The following is an 18,163-nucleotide window of genomic DNA, read 5'->3' as shown; positions in this document are numbered from 1 at the left end:
TTTTACAGAACCAAGTCATCTCTGCAGAAAATAGCCTAGAGCTTCAGCACTTTAGGGTATTTAAAGGAAAAACCACAAAAACCCCATCCGGGCTGATATAGCAGCAAGCAAGCAGGTGAACAGAAGCTGAATCGAGCAGTTAGCAAAACAATGCAATAGGTACACTGGTATTCCCCAAGGGACTTTCCAGGTTGGCATGGCAGCAAGCAAGCAGAAGGCAAGTGGGTCAGAATGACCCTAGTTGCATACAAGTTAGAAAATTTTTATTAACATCTAGATAATCAATCACTGAAGGTACATTGACCAAGAAAAATAGGAACCAAAGAGAACAATTTTACATTGTATAAGAATTGCCATTTTGTGTTGCCAAGTATGCTATGCTAGGTAACTATTAATGGGTACAGAGACATCTTTTTCCTATGGGAGAAGGATTTCTTACATGATATGGAGTCTTAGTCATTGCCCGTATAGCAGGCCCATAGTAATATCACTATGGTTCCACCAGGTAAGGAACTGATTTCTCACCTGCCTTCAGAATATTCCAGTAAGAAATGCCATTTCTTGCAGCAGTTCAGCCTTTCAATGTTGGTGGAAGGTGATGTGATCCAATTGTACCTTCACTCAGCCCTGCTGCAGGGACAGTGTATGTGTGTTCTAGAGGGCTACATCTGTTTCATAGGGCTGTCATAAGACACTGCCTCAATTGTGGGCTTTAGGACAGAAATTAATTTTGTCCTAATTCTAGAAGCTATACATCAACATGCTTGCTGGAGTGATTTCTTTTGAGGCCCACTCTTTTTTTTTTTTTTAAGAGAGAGAGAGAGGAGAGAGAGAGAGAGAGAGAGAGAGAGAGAGAGAGAGAGAATTTTTTTAATATTTATTTTTTTAGTTTTCAGTGGACACAACATCTTTATTTTTTATTTTTATGTGGTGCCGAGGATGGAACCCAGTGCCCCACGCATGCCAGGCGAGCGCGATACAGCTTGAGCCACATCCCCAGCCCAGAGGCCCATTCTTTGACATGTAGATTGCCATCTTCTCTCTCTATGTTTGCACAACATTTTTCTATGCTTATTTGTGTCCTTATTTTCACTTCCTATAAGTGGACCAAGTGGCTTTATGGATTAGGCCCCACACCAAATACTTGGGATTAACACTAGTTTTGTCTGTAAGCAACATATGTGCAAATAGAGTCACAGTCTGAGGCACTGGGTATTTAGAACATCAACATGAGATTTGGGGAAGGGACACAATTTATCTGATAACAAACTGGTTTCCTAATGAGGATAGAATCTGAGGAAATGAAATACTGATTGAAAGAATATGCACATGTAACATTGCAGTAGCTACAGGCAGAGCATGGTCACATTGAAGCTGCATTTCCTGGGTGTTGGCATTTTTTTGTTTTTGGCTGTTCTTTCATCTATGTGGCAAATAGAATCACACTGTTCCATTCATTTTTTAAAATTTTAATATTTATTTTTTAGTTATCAGCAGACACAACATCTTTGTATGCGGTGCTGAGGATCGAACCCGGGCCGCACGCATTCCAGGCGAGCGCGCTACTGCTTGAGTCACATCCCCAACCCTGTTCCATTCATTTTTAATTTTTCAGTTGATCAGCTTGAGTCATCTTTCAAGTTGATTCTTGGCCATTTAAGGTTGTTATTCCCTGATTCAGATTCTGAGTCCTGTGATGTGCTTTTTTTTTTTTAAAGAAATTATTTATTTATTTATTTTATTCTGTAGTCTATAAGCATTTGGCCCTAGGAGGAACAAGTGGTTAATAGCTTTGTTTCTAAAGACCTGCCAAAACAAAACAAAGGACAAGAAATTGTGTCTCTTAAGTCCTGGAATATTTTCTCTAGGAGGAGAGAGGTTTTCTCCCTACAGGAGCAGGTTTGAAGGAATTCCATACAGTCCTGTCTGGGCAGTTCTCAGTTTGGATACATACTGCCAAGAAGTCATTTGATATGTAGAAGCCTACGTTTTCCCTGTATTGAGGATGTTCTTGGAGGACTCAGTCGATGAAGATCCTCATGGAGGCTATTAAACACATATGTGCTGTGGCTCCATCACTGACAAAACCCTGGAAGACACCTTGCAGATACTAATTGTTTAGCCACTATCTGCTACTCACATCAGTTTTCTTTTGAAAGTTTATTATAACCTTTTCCCACAGGCACTGATGCCATCCACATGCTCAAATACAACATTTTGAATCTTCCTGGTCTGATATAGATTCCTATATCAGATGATTCATGGCACTGCCAATAATCACAGGTCCCTCTTTGTCCTCCTCTTATTTTATGTCTACAATATAGAAGTTATTTTCTACATTTCTCTATAGCCTATGTTTATCTGTGTTTGAAATCATAGGACTCAGTGGTCCTTTATATCCCTCTAGAGAAGCCTGATGAATAATTTATAAACCCTGATTAAATCTACCACATTTTAAAAATCAGCCTATATTTTTATTTGCAAAAGGGAGTTGAGATTAATTCTAGATGATGTTTGCCCTTGATGTAAACTGAGCCAAGATTCCCTAGATCCTGAATTGGGAGTCTCATGATGACTCAGGTATATGAGAAGTCTTTGTTGTGGTGTGAACTCGTCAATATAATCAATAAATCATAGACATAGGTCATAGATTATAGGAATTAGGTAATGTAACATAGATAAGCAACAGTAAGACATAAGTTCATAGATAAGTTCATCAGGAGTAAGCCTAAGTAATAGTAATAAAATCATGTAACTGTAACACATAGGATTTAAGCCAGAGGAAAAAGATATGGAACAGTGAATGGTGATAAGTCAATATGCCTGCATAGTTATAGATAAATAAATGCTGATAGGTTAATATAGATATAGACAAGGTGAAATCTATATAATTGTGAATAATTGTATTAGTTTGATCATGTTAGACATATGGCTTATAGATATCAGTACTAAAATGATGAGTACAACTGCAATAATCAAATAAGTTTCTAGTACTGGGATAACTGCAGTGGAGTCACTGTGGCTATACAAACACAAGTGTGGCCATAGGGACTCCACCTTAGTTATTTTATAATCCATCTTTGTTCTCCTGTTACTGCTCCTGTGAAAGGGAACTGCAGTACCCATTTCTGAGAAACAAAAATGAAAGCTGTCTCCTTTTAAACAAAATTATTTTTCTGTACTTTGTAGCCCACAGAATGTATCCAACTCAAGATATGATGGTAGCTGTGGTGAGCTACATCCTGAGTTTAAGTACATTTATGGGTCTACAGGACTTTTTTTTTTTTTAAGAGAGAGAGAGAGAGAGAATTTTTAATATTCATTTTTTAGTTCTCGGCGGACACAACATCTTTGTTGGTATGTGGTGCTGAGGATCGAACCCAGGCCGCACACATGCCAGGCGAGCGCGCTACCGCTTGAGCCACATCCCCAGCCCCGGGTCTACAGGACTTTAAAATAGATTATCTCCCCCAACTCAGCTGAAACTCAGGATACAGTTGTCTACCACTTGTTCAGACCCGGATGTGATTAAGCTACCTGCTGTTTTTAGCTTCTGTAACTTGCTTGCTTGCTAACTGGAAAATTCCAGTCCTGCTTAGGTCCCTCTTATTATTGGCTTGCTTGCATGACACTGAGAGAAGCCCCTGAGCTGTGGTTTTTATCCTTAAATTTCCAAGACCCAGGCCAGGAAATTGCTGTTCTCCCACAGAGCTTTAGTCTCTATGGGTGGGTGACAGTCCCTGGTCAGGTAAATAATGCTCTCTTTGATTTGAATTTGAATTTAGAGTGTATTCTGAAGTGGTTCCTCATAACAGTTCTGTTTGTGTTTTGATATGAAATACATGGTACTGTATTCTATACATATAATCACAAATGCTCCTTTACAAAATAATTGTCATATTCCAAATCTGATGAGAATAAGCAATGTTGCATGAGTCCTTTGGTTTGGTGGAGGGGTTTTGGCTTTGGAATAAGGTACAGCTCATGCTGAGTCCCAGTCCAGCTGCTAATTAGCTGTGGGGCTTTGACCACAGGATGAAACAGACATCATAGCCTGGCCATTAGGTCTAAGGCCAAATTGCCAAATAAGAAGTATTCATTTCATGTTTGAAACAATAGAATCAAGCCTGTGGACAGATCTGAAGACATGTGTCCCCCACTTCCTGGGACCCCATTTTCCTTTGTTTGCTGTCTTATAGCTGCAATGGGAATGGAGCTGTGACAACCTTCTAGTGGGAAAGAGTGACCTGCTTTGAACACTTCCCTGTTCTCACTCAGGGTACTGTCTCCCTGGGATGTTGGGTCTGAGGAGAAATATTATTAAGAAACTGTGTTTGTCACCTCTGGCATAAAAAACAGGGGACCAGGCTCTTTATGTTTCAGAAAACAGGGGGCCTATAATAGTCATATCTGAAATGTGTTTGCTGCAAAATAAGATATCCTAGAAGGTTAAAATCCAGTGAGTTTGGGGATATAGTTCCAAAAGTACATATGCTTCATTAGTAATTTTATATGGGTCACACTGATGTAGGACAGTTGAGGTAGAACTCCCAAGGAATTTGTAGGAAGCAGGTTTATGTAAGCTTTAGTGGTCTAGAGGAGCTAAGGCTAAAAAATCTCTCTGGATCCAGGGTTGGAGAATCCTTTGAGACTCATCCTCAGTGGGTGTTTACATTACACTGGGTGGTTACATAGCAGTTACTTCCCCCCCACACACACCCATATTTTTAGCACAGACAGGTTTCACAGGTTTTTTTTTTAAAAAAAAAAAACATAATAACTTTTGTACAGCAAGCTTTCTTGAGACAGAATCTGTTACAACATTTGTCTGCAAACCTGGCATTTACACAAAAGATGAAGCTTCAAACCACAGTCAGGTCTCTGCAGGAAAAAAAAAATCCTATTCACATTCTTTTGGGGCTACATTAACTTAATGATAATAATCTGGATAATATTCTGAATATATTGGTTTATAGCATTACAATCAATTCCCCTTCTCTCTTTTAAATTTTTAAAGTGAATATTAGAAAATTTTAAGTTATCCTTGTGCTTCACATATGGTTTTCATTGGACATTGCTGTTTTAGGGGATTACTTCCCAGTTCAATCTATCTACTCAAACAACGAGAGAGAAGAAAAGTTAATTGAAATTGCACAGAAATTGTAAATATATTATTTCCACTCGTAAATACTATGCAGACATATAATTCTTAAGTTGAAGTCACCTTGTATGCGAGGTTCATAGCACATGTCCCCTGGCGCTACTACATCACTCTTCTAAGAGGAAACTTTGCCTACGATTAGCTATAGCCTGAGGCCCTCTTGTACAATTCCCAGACCTCAGGAGGAAAAGTAAAAGCTGTCACCAGAAACCTGTCATTCTGGCCTCACTGGTTCCTGGGTTGGATGTCAGTCTACTGTCATTCAGAAAGAAGGCTCTCTGGGCTCAGCCTGCGGGGCGGGTCTGCAGCCCTGTGCAGCAGAGAGCACTCGGGGAGAACCGTCCAATCCCGGCACAGCCAGCGAGGACAAGGGCGGCTTCCGCGATCTGGCCTGGCGCTTTCCTTCTGAGCCGCCCTTCTCGTGATCTGGCTCTAGGCTTCTGTCGCAGTCCTGGGGTCCCAGGTGGCTTTGCCCTGCAGGTGCTGAAGATCCCTGGCGGCCGCCTGGCTCCCAAGCGCCAGGAAATGGTGAGTGGGGCGGGGCCTCTTGAGCCCGGGGAGGGAGGTCGTTGGAACCGCGGGACTGGCTGCGGTGGGGCCAGGAGCTGCTGGGGACTCCGGGCTCCGCGGCCTGAGCCCTCCTCTTGGCAGTGTCCCCTCAGGCCCCTGGCCAGCCAGGTGGGGAGAGTGTCGGCAGCGGAGCTCCTGCCCAGCCTGCTGCACCCCTCAGCTGGCAGCCCCGTCTTCCCAGGTGGGTGGTGATTGACAGGTGGACGGCGGTCTGAGAAGTCTCTCCACGTGGGATTTTCCTGCAGGAGAGGAGCAGTGGCTCTGGGCCTCGCTGCCGCCGTCCTCCTGAGCTAGCTGGCTTTCTTGCTTTTTCTCCCTCCTTCCCAACCTTCCTTCCGCAGGGTGCTTTACCAGGAGCTCCATCCCTGGTTCTGATGTAGGGAGGAGGGGGCGGCACCTGAGGAATTCGCGGGCAGCAGGTTTACTTAAGTTGCAGCCGTCCAGAGGGAGCAACGCAGGGACCCTGGTAGGGAAATTCTCTGAGATTTATAGTCAGTGCGTGGTTATAGGGCAGCTACAATTTTTTCCCATATTTTTAGGATACAGAGAGGTTTCACAGGTTATTATTTTACCAAGGAGAACAAAAAGAATAACATGTACAGCTAGCTCTCTTTGAGACAGAGTGTGTGACATCTGTCTGCAAACCTGTGTTCTACTTGAAAGAGCAAGCTCAAACCACAGAGAGCGCTCTGGAAGAAAAAAAAAAATGCTAACATTCTTTGTAACAATCTTGCAGACAAGAAGAGAAGCTTCATTTTACTAGTGGTTCTTTTGGGGCTACATGAGAACTTTTTATTTTTTATTTTGAGACAGGGTGTAGCTAAATTGCTGAGACTGGCCTAGATATGGTCGGATTTATACAGACCTTTCTATTGAATTTAAGAGTACGATTTTCAGCCAGGCTCACCTGTACTCCCAGTGGCTCAGGAGGATAAGGCAGGAAGATCAGGAGTTAAAAGCCATCCTCAGAAACTTAGTGAGGCCCTCAGCAACTCTGTGAGACCTTATTGATAAATAAAATACAAAAAAAAAAAAAAAAAAAAAAAGGTTGGGGATAAGTGCCCTTCGGTTTAAACCCCAGTACCAAAAAAAAAACAAAACAACAATTATATGGATTCATTTATGGATTTTTTATGCTGTAATTCCATGATCATTATGATATTATTATATTTTCATGATATACACTATCTAGTAATGATAGCTCCTTCTTTTGCTCTTATAATTAAAAGGTTTCTTGGCTAAATGATCATATATTTAACTGTGTGGATAAATTTTAGAAATTTACTCTTTGGTTCCTTATTCCATTACAAATAAAGCATGCTGAATTTTTTTTATTAGTGCATTATAGTTATATATAATGTTGGGGTTTATTTGACATAATCATACAAGCATGAGTGTAATTTGCTCCATTTTAGTGGTTCTTCCCCTTTTTCCTTACCGCCCATTTCCCCATTCTCCCTCCTCTCCTGGTCTTCTATTTATTTATAGTTTTAAACTGCTGGTTTATAGATAAACATAACGGTGAAATTCACTGTGATGTATTCATGTATGTACAGAACAGTTTTGATGGGATAATAAATATTATAGATAAATGTGTGGGGAAATGGTCATTCTTTTAATGATGATTTTTGTCATTGGTAAATGGGATGTATAATTGAATCATTTATGTACTTGTGTATATTTTAGTTTCTCATAAATCCCACATATTTCTTTTAACAAACATGTTCACATGTGAAATACAACATTCATGTCAATCTGTATGAAACTTTGGTAGTGCCAGGCTTGGTGGCCCTGAGTCTGTTACAACAATCTGTAATCCTAGTGGCTCAGGAGTCTGAGGCAGGAACATCCTGAGTTCCACCCAACCTCAGCAACTTATCAAGGTCCTAAGCAAGTCAGTAAGACCCTGTGTCTAAATAAAATTCAAAAAAGGGCTAGGGATATGGCTCAGGGGTTAAGTAGCCCTGAGCTGAACCCCTGGTACAAAAAAAAAAAAAAAAAAAAAAAGTCTTACATGGTGTAAACTTGTGTGTGTCCGTCCTTACCTGGTCAAAATGACTTTCCCCCATGTAGACTTTATGTCACTGGGTTCTCATTATCCCCTCTGATATTTTCCTGATCCCATGTTTCAGAACTGCTTGATGCGAGGATCCCACAGCTGGCCTGTCTAAGTTCTCTTGGAGGGTCTCATGAACTTCAGTACCTGGGTCTTAACCTATTAGAAAGCTGTCTGAATTTAGGAGTGTAGTCTCTCAGGAGTAGCTGAGTGTCCTGCATGTGGGAGGAATCTCCTGGTGCACCCTTTATCCAAAAGACACTTTTTTCCTTACCTTGGCTACTGTGTATACTGCCAAATGAAGATGAGTATGAAGTCTTTTATTAACAGAGGGATTCCAGTTCCTTTGGCTGTGTACCCAGTATTATTATCACTGTATCATATAGTAGTTCTACATTTAGTTTTTAAACAGCTTTCATGCTATTTATTAAAAAAATCTGTACCAAATTTATATTCTAGAAACAGTGTAAAAGGGGTTCTTTCTTCCATTTCCATATGATCAGAGACCTCATTTGCTTAGGCTGCAGGAGGTCTTACAGTTGACTGGAGCACTAAATTCTGATGCAAGCTTGCTAGAATTCAGGCTGCCCAGTAGCCACTGGAAGAAGGAGCTGTGAACCTCTTCTAGAAATAAAGGGAATGAGCAGAGATGTGTAGGTGGGCATGGTGGTGCATGCCTGTATTCCCATCACCTGGGGAGGCCAAGGCAGGAGGATTGCAAGTTCAAAGCCAGCCTCAGCCACTTAGCAAGGCCCTAAGCAGCTGAACATGACCCTGTCCCCAAATAAAAAGTAATAAAAGGGCCAGGGATGTGATTCAGTTGTAAACTGCCTAAGGGCTCAATCCCTGGTACAAAATAACCACAACACACAAACAAAACAAGGATCTGTGCTTTTTAACCATTTTTCTTCACTCCTGGTGAGGTCTGTAGCCCACTGAAGGGTTGCACACCAATGTGAAGCCCCTCCTCTGTGATCTGGGGAGATACACACATGCACAATTGCCATTTCTCCCAGGGTTTGGGGTTTTGGATGCAGTCCATTGAATGAAATGAGTTAAAGTTGGGACACTCAAATTTTGCATGCTCAAATTTCTTTTCTTTTTTTAAAAAAATACTTTATTTTTTAGTTATAGTTGGACACAACACCTTTATTTTATTTATTTATTATTATGTGGTGCTGAGGATCGAAACCAGGGCCTCTCATGTGCTAGGTGAGTGCTCTACCGCTGAGCCACAACCCCAGCCCCTCAATTTCTTAAAGAAAGGATTGGCAGGCCTGGTTCCTACTGAGTAGCTGGGTGGGGGGTGGGGGGGCTCAGGAAGTGCTGTACTCCTACTTGGGCTTCCTGTGGTAGACTGTATTTCCCTGTTAACTCTGGTGCTGGCTACAAAGAAGCTAAGCTGTTAGCAACAGCAATTTGCAGAGTTTGCTGGCAAATCTTTTCTAGGAATAAACTGGGACCCCTGGAGATTTAACTCTTTCTTCTTGTCCCTGGGAAGAAGCCCAGGGATTATGCACAGCCATAGAAAACCACTAGTTTGTCCTCTGGTCTTGATACTGGTGTATTTCTAGTCCCTTCCTCTCTGTGCACCAGATAAATTCAGGCCCAACTACAGGCAATTTAGTTAAATATGCTTTATTTTTTACCCCAATCATCTCTACTCAAGGTGACACTAGATTTGGAGTATACTGTCCGAATTATAGGCTCATTGCTTAAGGCATGAGTAATGCCCAAGTGTACTCAACTTTTCCTACTCATCTGATGATGAGTAGTTTTCTCAGTTTGTTCATTGTATATAAGTCTCTCAACTCATTTAGGAGTCTGTTTAAGAGGGACTCAAAACAGAAGCAGATGTTTGGTGTCTCATGAAGGGAGAGTCAGCAGCCCCCTAGTCTGCTCTGTTTGGAATATTATCCTGCTTAACCTCTGCTTCTTGGGGAGTACTGGACTACAACTCAGGGCCACACCCTTGCTGCACACACTCTATCAGTAGTCTGTGCCTCCAGTTCTAACATCTACCTTTAGGTTGCGTTGTGTCGTTCATTCACATTAAATACGTTTCTTGATATGTTTGGATGTGTAGGTTCTTCTGTTGCACTTAACAATACAAATGGTTTTTATATACATATGAATGTACCTGTGGAATTTTCTGTATTGTGATTCCTGGGTCTTTATTTTTGTAATAATATAGTTCACTCATATACATTAGTGTCAGGAAATGATAGCTGCTACTTTTGCATGATAAAATTTTGATGGGGTATTATTCTAGATTAACTTGGGGAAATGATCACCTTGATAATGAAGAGTTTTGTCATCTATACATGAGATGTATAATTGAGTCTTTCATGTTCTTCTGTGTATTTTATGTTCTCATAAAGTTTACACATTTCTTTTTAAAACATGCTTTGGGTTAAATGCAACATTTGTATGACACTTATTGAAAACTGACATGTAGTATACTATTTTAATAATTGTATTTACTATGACAAAAATTGTCTGGCTCCTAGAAACCATTTCCCACAGTTTGTTGTTCCTCTTCCTGAGTGTGCAGGATCCTTAGGCACACCCCTGGGCCTCAGGTCTTTGGGAAATACAACTGTGACCTTCTATGTCATTAGGGTTCATGTGTGCTGCCATTTCCAGGAGCCTCTGTTTCTAATGGGGGAGTATCATGTATCTTTAGTGGCAAAATAGTTTCCACAGATAGATAATGACAACTTAAACTTCATCTTTACTTCATGAGCATTCATTTACTCCATATATTCATCAATACTATTTAATTTTCTGTGTATGATGTGTTTTTTATTTTACATTTCTCTAATTTCCAAAGAGGTTGAGTTTTCTATGATTATTGAACACTTAGATGTGTCCTTTAAAAAGTGATTTTTCAAGGCTCTTGCTTGCTTTTCTCCTGGGGTCTCTCTCTAAACATTTCATTGTGTATTTGATTATATGTGAGGAGATGAGTTTCTTTGACTTTGTGACTTCTCCTTGCACTTTTTATTGGTATCATTTGATAAATAGAGTTTTTTATTGGTATTATATAATTTATAAATTTAAAAAATGTTGTGTAACTTTGCAGAGAAATAGTTCTCTTTTATATTTGTTGTTATTTTCCTTCTTCTTTTGTGATACTGGGGATTGAAGTCAGGGGTCCTATCACTGAGTTGCATCCTAAGCCCTTTGAAAAATATTATTTTGCTTCAGGATGTTGCTCAGTTGCTGCGGCTGGCCTCATAATTGTGATCCTCCTGCCTTGGCCTACAGAGCAACTGATATTGCAGGTGTGCACCACTATATGCACCCTAGTTCACCCTTTCTTACACTGACTTTCCAATGCTTTATATTTTCTTTTGAGTTCAGAATTTATTGCATCTGAAAATCAGTTCTTATGTGATATGGGTGAAGGGTACAATAGCATTTTTATTTTCACAAAGATGTCCCATTATTTCTGCATTTTTTTTTGGGGGGGGGAAGAATGCCATTGTTTTCTTCCCTTATCATTGTCTAATAGCAAGGAATGTATGAAGGGTTTTGTTTTTAGTTCCACAGTCTAATTATTTCTTTAACTACATTGTCTACACTGAACACTGTAACTTTGTAATATACACGTGTGGAATAATGGTGTTTTGGTTAAGAATAGACTTTATGTACATTGGCTGTAGCATATAGCCTATGCACATAGTAGTTCATACAATTTATGGCTCCTCAGCACTCTCTATGATGATGAAATCATCTTACAATACATCTTTCAGAATATATTCTCATAATTAATTGAAACATGTTGTATATGTACATATATATAGAATTATATAATATATGGTTAACGCAATGTTTGTTTACTTGTCAAATTTACCAGAGTTCTTTCAATTTCAATTGTCTTCTCAAGGAACAACATTTGACATTAGTGATCCCCTGTGTTGTGTGTGTATGTGTTTCCATATTTTCAAATTTTGCTTTTTTGGTTAGCATTTTCTTTGTTTTTATTTTTATAAAGTTTGTTTTTTCAAATTACTGAGTGTGATTACTTGCTGATACATTCCTCGTCTTTTTATAGTTAACTGGTTAAAGACTCTATATTTTCTTTTTAGCCTCAGCTTTAGATGCATTCCATTTTTTTTTTTTACAGTCTTATGCAGGTTTGATGGACATATGTTAACCCGTATACATCAGAGTTTTATGCTTTTATGTTTAAACATATGTACATGTACACACCCATGAAACCAGGTCTACAATCAACAAAATTATCATATTCACTATTAAAAGTGTCCTCTAGTGCCCATTTAAATCCCTCCTTTATGCTCTTACCCAAAATTTTATGTAATAAATTAGATCTTATTGAGCAAGAACAGGGCAAACTTCAAAATGATAAAGATCCTTGAATTACCATAGAGGGAGCACTTCCTGTCTCTACTGCCTCCAACAAGACACAGAGCATTGATGATCCCTAACAACTCTCCCTGCCCTCTTCCTCTTACCACCCTCCCTTCTCCCCAGTGGCTCCTGCTGCTTTCCTTTTTCATGTAGTTCTAGAGAAATGTGAGTTAAAGGCAAAGCAAGCAAACGGTAAAAGAGAAGTGTGACTCCCTCTTTACTCAATCACAGAAAAAGGGGAGGAGAAGGGGGCAACAGTGGGCTGGGCTCCAGCGCTGACCCCGGCCCAGCCAGGTGCTCTCTGATAGGAGGGCATGTGAGGTGAATCCTAGGATGAAGGAGAGGCTGGGCAGAATGTGAGACTGTGGCTACTAGGAGAGGCTGGCAGACTGCAAGGAGGGGGAGGGGGAGGGGGAGCTGGGGACCAGTTGGAGGCTCAGATGCAGCAGGCTGGAAGGTGTAACTGTGGCAGAGGGAGGGGGAGTGCCAGCACCTGGGGAGGTGGAGTTGAGAAGGCTGGTGTGAACTCAGAGACATGGGATCCAGGGCTGTGATGAAGGGAGACTAGGTGTTTCAAAGTGTGAGGAAGAGGACTCAAAATCCATGCTGAGCCCCCTGAGTTTGAAGAACAGGGTCCCTGAGGTTTCATTGTAGGATCACTGAAGATATGAGTATAAACATTGCAGTGGATATATTGTTTAAAAAATGCTTCTGGATAGGACTTGGTCAAAAGTGAAATAATTGGAACGCTGGAAGTTTAAGTTGGCAGAAAGATTATGAATTGCTCATCTATCACCCAGCTGTTTTATTTCATTGTTTGTAGAAGAGAAGTTTTCAGTGTAATAGAATCTACTGAAGACTCCCAAATTTCTTTAGTGAGTGACAGGTTTAGAGAAAATGAGCATATTTTTGTCTTATTTATCATCAAATTTAATATAAAATAGGACCATGAATTTATTTTCATGCTCCTGATTACTTCTTTTCAGTTGGATAAAATCGGGTCAAGAGCATACTTTCATAATTTATTCTTCTAAATTTTCTTTTGTTGTATAAATTTATGTTGTTTAATAACATGTTTAGCATTATATACAAAGAGAAAAATAAGTGATATAGATAACCATTTTAACATATGCATCAGAAAGTATGTTGTGTATTCACAATGGTGTATTATTATCCATCCATAGACAAAGATGGGATCCTGTCATGTCCAGCAAAATAGATGGAACTGAATAATGTAATGCTAAGTGACAAAAGACAGACCCAGAAAGAGATATCACTTGCTGTCTATTAGACATGGCAGATGGAATAAAACTGATGTAAAAGTAGAGTTTTCACTCTGTCTGAGAATGATTCTGGGGCATCAAGAGTGGAAGAAGGGTTGTTGGACATGATCAGTACATGTGCATGCTTATATGAAAATATCACATCAAATCTCATTAATACATACAGTGGATGTGTGTTAAGAAAATTCATCATTTCCCATAATTACTTCATTCTGTAATAGGAAAATCTAAACTTTTACTATCTTTGGAATATCTAGTATATTGGACACTATTATTAAGGATTGTTCTGTAGTAACCACACATTCTCTGTGCATTCAAAATTTCCCCCAGATTCCACACATAGAGTATGCAAAATTTTTCTCTCTGTGTCTGGATCATTTCACCTACCATGATGTTCTCCAGCTTCATCTATGTTATTTTAAATGGCAGCATAATCTTTCCTTTTGTTAGTGGGGTTTGAACCTAGGGTTTCCTTGCCCCTGAGATGTATCCACAGTCTTTTTGTTGTTATTGTTGTCGTTGTTACTGGGGATAGAAATCGACTTCTGAGCCACACCCCCAGCCCTATTTTGTATTTTATCTATAGACAGGTTCTCACTGAGTTGTTTAGCACCTCACTTTTGCTGAGCTTCACTTTGAACTCATGATCCTCATGCCTCAGCCTCTTGAGTTGCTAGGATTACAGGTGGGTGCCACTGTACCTGGCCCCAGTCAATTTTAATTTTTACTTTTAAGATAGCATTTGGCTAAATTCATGAGGCTTAACTTGAACTTTTACCACTGCTTCCACTTATAGAATCCTTCTCTATAAAAGCTAAAAAATAAGTCAGGTGGTGGCACAAGCCTGTAACCCAAGGTACTCAACAGGCTGAGAAGGAGGATCACAAATTTGAAGTCATTCTCAGCATCATAGTGAGACTCTCTGCAGCTTTAAAAGACCCTGTCTCAAAATGATCTTAAAAAACGAAAAATTGTATATATGTATGCATGATACCCTGGAGAATACAGGAATATTCTGCTATAGGTTTTGTAAGGAGGTCATGGATTGGGGCATTAGGATTGTCTTCCCCCAACACTAGTTTTAGTTCTTTGGAGATACATTGTTGGTCAGCCACTTAGCTTCTCATATTGAAGAGGAAGGCAGAGTTTCTCCTTGTTATTGGGTTTTCAGAGTTGGGAAAGGAGATAAAACAATTCCAAGAAAGTCAAAAGATTATCCCAGAGAATTTTCCAGGTGCTCAGACAGGAGGGCCCAGCACAGTGCCTCATGATGGGAAGATCATCCAATACTTAGGTAAGCAGAATAATTGTGGAAGAATTTCCCATTTGATATGATGACTTCATCCTGAGCCAGACACATTTTGGTTCCAGGCAGCAGTGCCTATCTCTGGGTTTTTCAAGGCTCAGCTTTAAATATCTGTTGCTGCTTGACTGCAGAGTATTCAGCTATCCATAGGCCATTGTCCATGAACTAGCTTTTATTAGTGAAGAGGCCCAGTCTGGCTCAATGATAGGCTCCTAAAGCAAATCCCACTTGTTGAAGAGTCCCCAAGCTCTCTGAGCAGTCATGCTGTGTTGGCCCATGACCTTCTGCTGGCACAGGTTGCTTGACTTAAAGTGGGCATTGTTCTCTTGAGGCTGACATTTGGAGTGTTTAATAGGATGGCCTGGAGTCTTTCTACCCTCCCAGCAGCCTGCAGATACACATCTTTCTGTTTGAGCAGCACAAGGACTCAACACACAAGAGTAGTGGGTTTTCTTAGAGTGGGTTTCTCAACCTCTTGAAGTAAATCACAGGTGGCCGTCATGCCACAAAAGCAGAGGACAGTTCTTTTACTGTGTTCAAGTTGTTTTCACAGATAGGATACTGGTTGCAGTGTCACCAGTGTCCATAGGAGAACTCTGAAGGCTGCATTTTCTTTCTTGTTCATGTATAGTCTTTTTGTAAAAAATTATTCTAACTAGTTATACATGACAGCAGAATGTGTTTTGATTCATTGTACATAAGTAGAGCACAAATTTTCATTTCTCTGGTTGTACATGAGTCATTCCATATGTGCAGTTATACATGTACCTAGGTTAATGATGTCCATCTCATTCTGCCATCTTTCCTATCCCCATGCCCACTCTCCTCATCTCCCTTCCATTTGTACAAAGTTTCTCCATTCTTCCCTCCCACACCCCAAAAGGATCAGCATCCACTTATCAGAAAGAACATTTGGTATTTGGGTTTTTGGGATTGGCTTACTTCTCTTAGCATGATAGTTTTCAATTCCATCCATTTACCTGCACATGCCATAATTTTATCTCTTAATGCTGACTAATATTCCATTGTATATATAATACCACATATTTTTTACCTGCTTGTCTATTGAAGGGCATCTAGGTTGGTTCACAGTTTAGATATTGTGAATTGAGCTGCTATGAACATTGATGTGACTGCCTCACTATAGTATGCTGATTTTTAAATTCTTTATGTATAGACTGAGGAGTGGGATAGCTGAATCAAGTGGTGATTTCATTCCAAGTTTTCTAAGGAATCTCTACACTGCTTTCCATACTAGGTTCACCAATTTGCAGTGCCACCAGCAATGTATGAGGGTACCTTTTTCCCACATCCTCACCAACATTTATTATTTCTTGTATTCTTAATAATTGCCATTCTGACTGGAGGAATGAAATAAAATCTTATAATAGTTTTGATTTGCATTTTTCTAATTACTAGAGAAGTTGAACATTTTTAAAAATATATTTGTTGATCAAATATATATCTTCTTCGGAGAAGTGGTCTGTTCAGATCTATAGCCCATTCATTGATTGGAATATATATATGTATATATATGTTTATAATTTATATATGTGTGTGTGTTAAGTTTTTTGAGTTCTTTTAATATCTTGCAAATTAGTGCTATATCTGATGTCCTTGTAGTAAAGATTTTCTCCCACTCTGTGGGCTCTTTCTTCATGTTATTGTTTCATTTGCTAAGAAGAAAGTTTTTAGTTTGAATCTATCTCATTTATTAATTATACATTTCTTGTGCTTTAGGAGTCTGGTTACAAAGTCAGGAGCTAATCTGAGTTGGTGAAGATTTGAGCCTACTTTTTCTTCTATTAGGTGCAGGGACTCTAGTCTAATTTTTAGGTTCTTGATCCACTTTGAGTTGAGTTTTATGCATGGTAACAGATAATGTTTTAATTTCATTTTGCTACATAAAATACTTGGGAATCAATCTAACAAAAGAGATGAAAGGCCTATACAATGAAAACTACAGAACACTAAAGAAAGACATTGTAAAAGACCTTAGAAGATGGAAAGATCTTCCATGTTTTTGGATAGGAAGAATTAATATTGTCAAAATGGCCATACCACCAAATGCATTATACAGATTTAAGACAATTATGATTAGAATCCCAACAACATTCCTCATAGAAATAGAAAAGGCAATCATGAAATTTATTTGGAAAAATAAGGGACCCAGAATAGCCAAAGCAAGAAGAATGAGCAGGAGGCATCACCATACTAGACCTTGAACTGTACTAAGAGTTACAATAACAAAAAGTTAAAGTATTGTCATCAAGATAGACGTGTAGAACAATAGGACAGAAAACACAATGGCAAACTCAGACAAATACAGTTATCTCATACTAGACAAAGGTGCCAAAAACATACATTGGTGAAAATATGGTGCTGGGAAATTCATATATAGTCTTAATGCCTTTGTGAGTCAGGCAGGCCTAGGGTAAAGGCTGTCATGAGGCTTTGCTTTAACCTCTCAAAGGTTACTTGAAAATATGGTGTAGAAATCAAATATTTGATTTCTATTCTTTTTAGGGCTTAATGTGAATATTTATCTATTACTAAAATTAGGAACCCAAATATGGCAGAGCCATAACAATCTCTGGCACAATATAACTGTCTCTGATCCTGACGTCCTAATATAGCCTGCTTTCCATGTGACATATAAACTCAAGTTCATTGGATAACCTGACTTTTTTACAAATTGGGCTTTTGGTGGATGCCTCATTTTCACACGAAGAGGGCGGTTTAGCACAGCAGAAGTATTTCAGAGGTGCTATTCTTGATTGTAGATGACTCTAAGCAGGTCATTCACATGTTATGGGATGTTACAGGTTAAATCACAAGGTGAGTCTTGAAACAAGACATGGGACATTATTCACCAGCAGGCCAGAAGGGCACCAAGCAAGTGACCCCTGTAAACTTAGAACTCTTGCATAAGGCAGGGTGCATCCTTACAGCAAAAATGTGCAAGCCATGAGTAAGTCAAAACCATAGCAACATAAGAAGTTGATTAGAATGACAAGTTGAGTCAGGGTACATTGCCAAAAAAATAAGGTGGGGGGAACCAAAAAAGAAAACAATTTTACATTGTACAAGAAGAACAGAAACATTTCCCCAAGCTGTGTGGTTCTAAGCAGGCTGTGTTAAGCAGAATCAGGATTGCAGAGAGTTTTGTCACAGGAGAAGAATTTCGTACATAAAATGGAATCTCAGGCTAACAGAAAGTTTGGTCAAGCCACATATATCCTGGACCAAGGCATTTCCCCCTTTTCTAGGAACAATAAAATGTTTGATTCACTTTCCAGGTGAGGTATGGGGTTGTAATGGCCATTCCTATACATTAACTTTACTGAAGAAATGCACTGTTTAATGAACTTAAAAGAGCATTTTAAAATGCAGGTGCCTAATGTATAATC

At 39.4% G+C, this 18,163-nt stretch overlaps 1 protein-coding gene across 1 annotated transcript in view; it reads left to right on the top strand.

The window, feature by feature from the left end:
- Positions 1–492: 492 nt before the first annotated feature.
- The window catches only part of LOC308632488 (uncharacterized protein), a gene marked incomplete at its 5' end in the record, with an annotated part of 35,279 nt that continues 17,608 nt past the window's right edge, over positions 493–18,163 (top strand). Inside the window, 2 exons of the mRNA XM_081264581.1 lie at positions 493–505; positions 5,337–5,689. Coding sequence (XP_081120707.1) covers positions 493–505; positions 5,337–5,689 — 366 coding nt within the window. The remainder of the gene's footprint in view (positions 506–5,336; positions 5,690–18,163) is intronic.

The sequence above is a fragment of the Spermophilus citellus genome (assembly GCF_964194105.1).
Source record: "Spermophilus citellus genome assembly, chromosome: 13".
Lineage (NCBI taxonomy): Eukaryota > Metazoa > Chordata > Mammalia > Rodentia > Sciuridae > Spermophilus > Spermophilus citellus.
The sequence above is the reverse complement of the archived record's forward strand: the minus strand, read 5'-3'. Positions and strand labels throughout refer to the sequence as shown.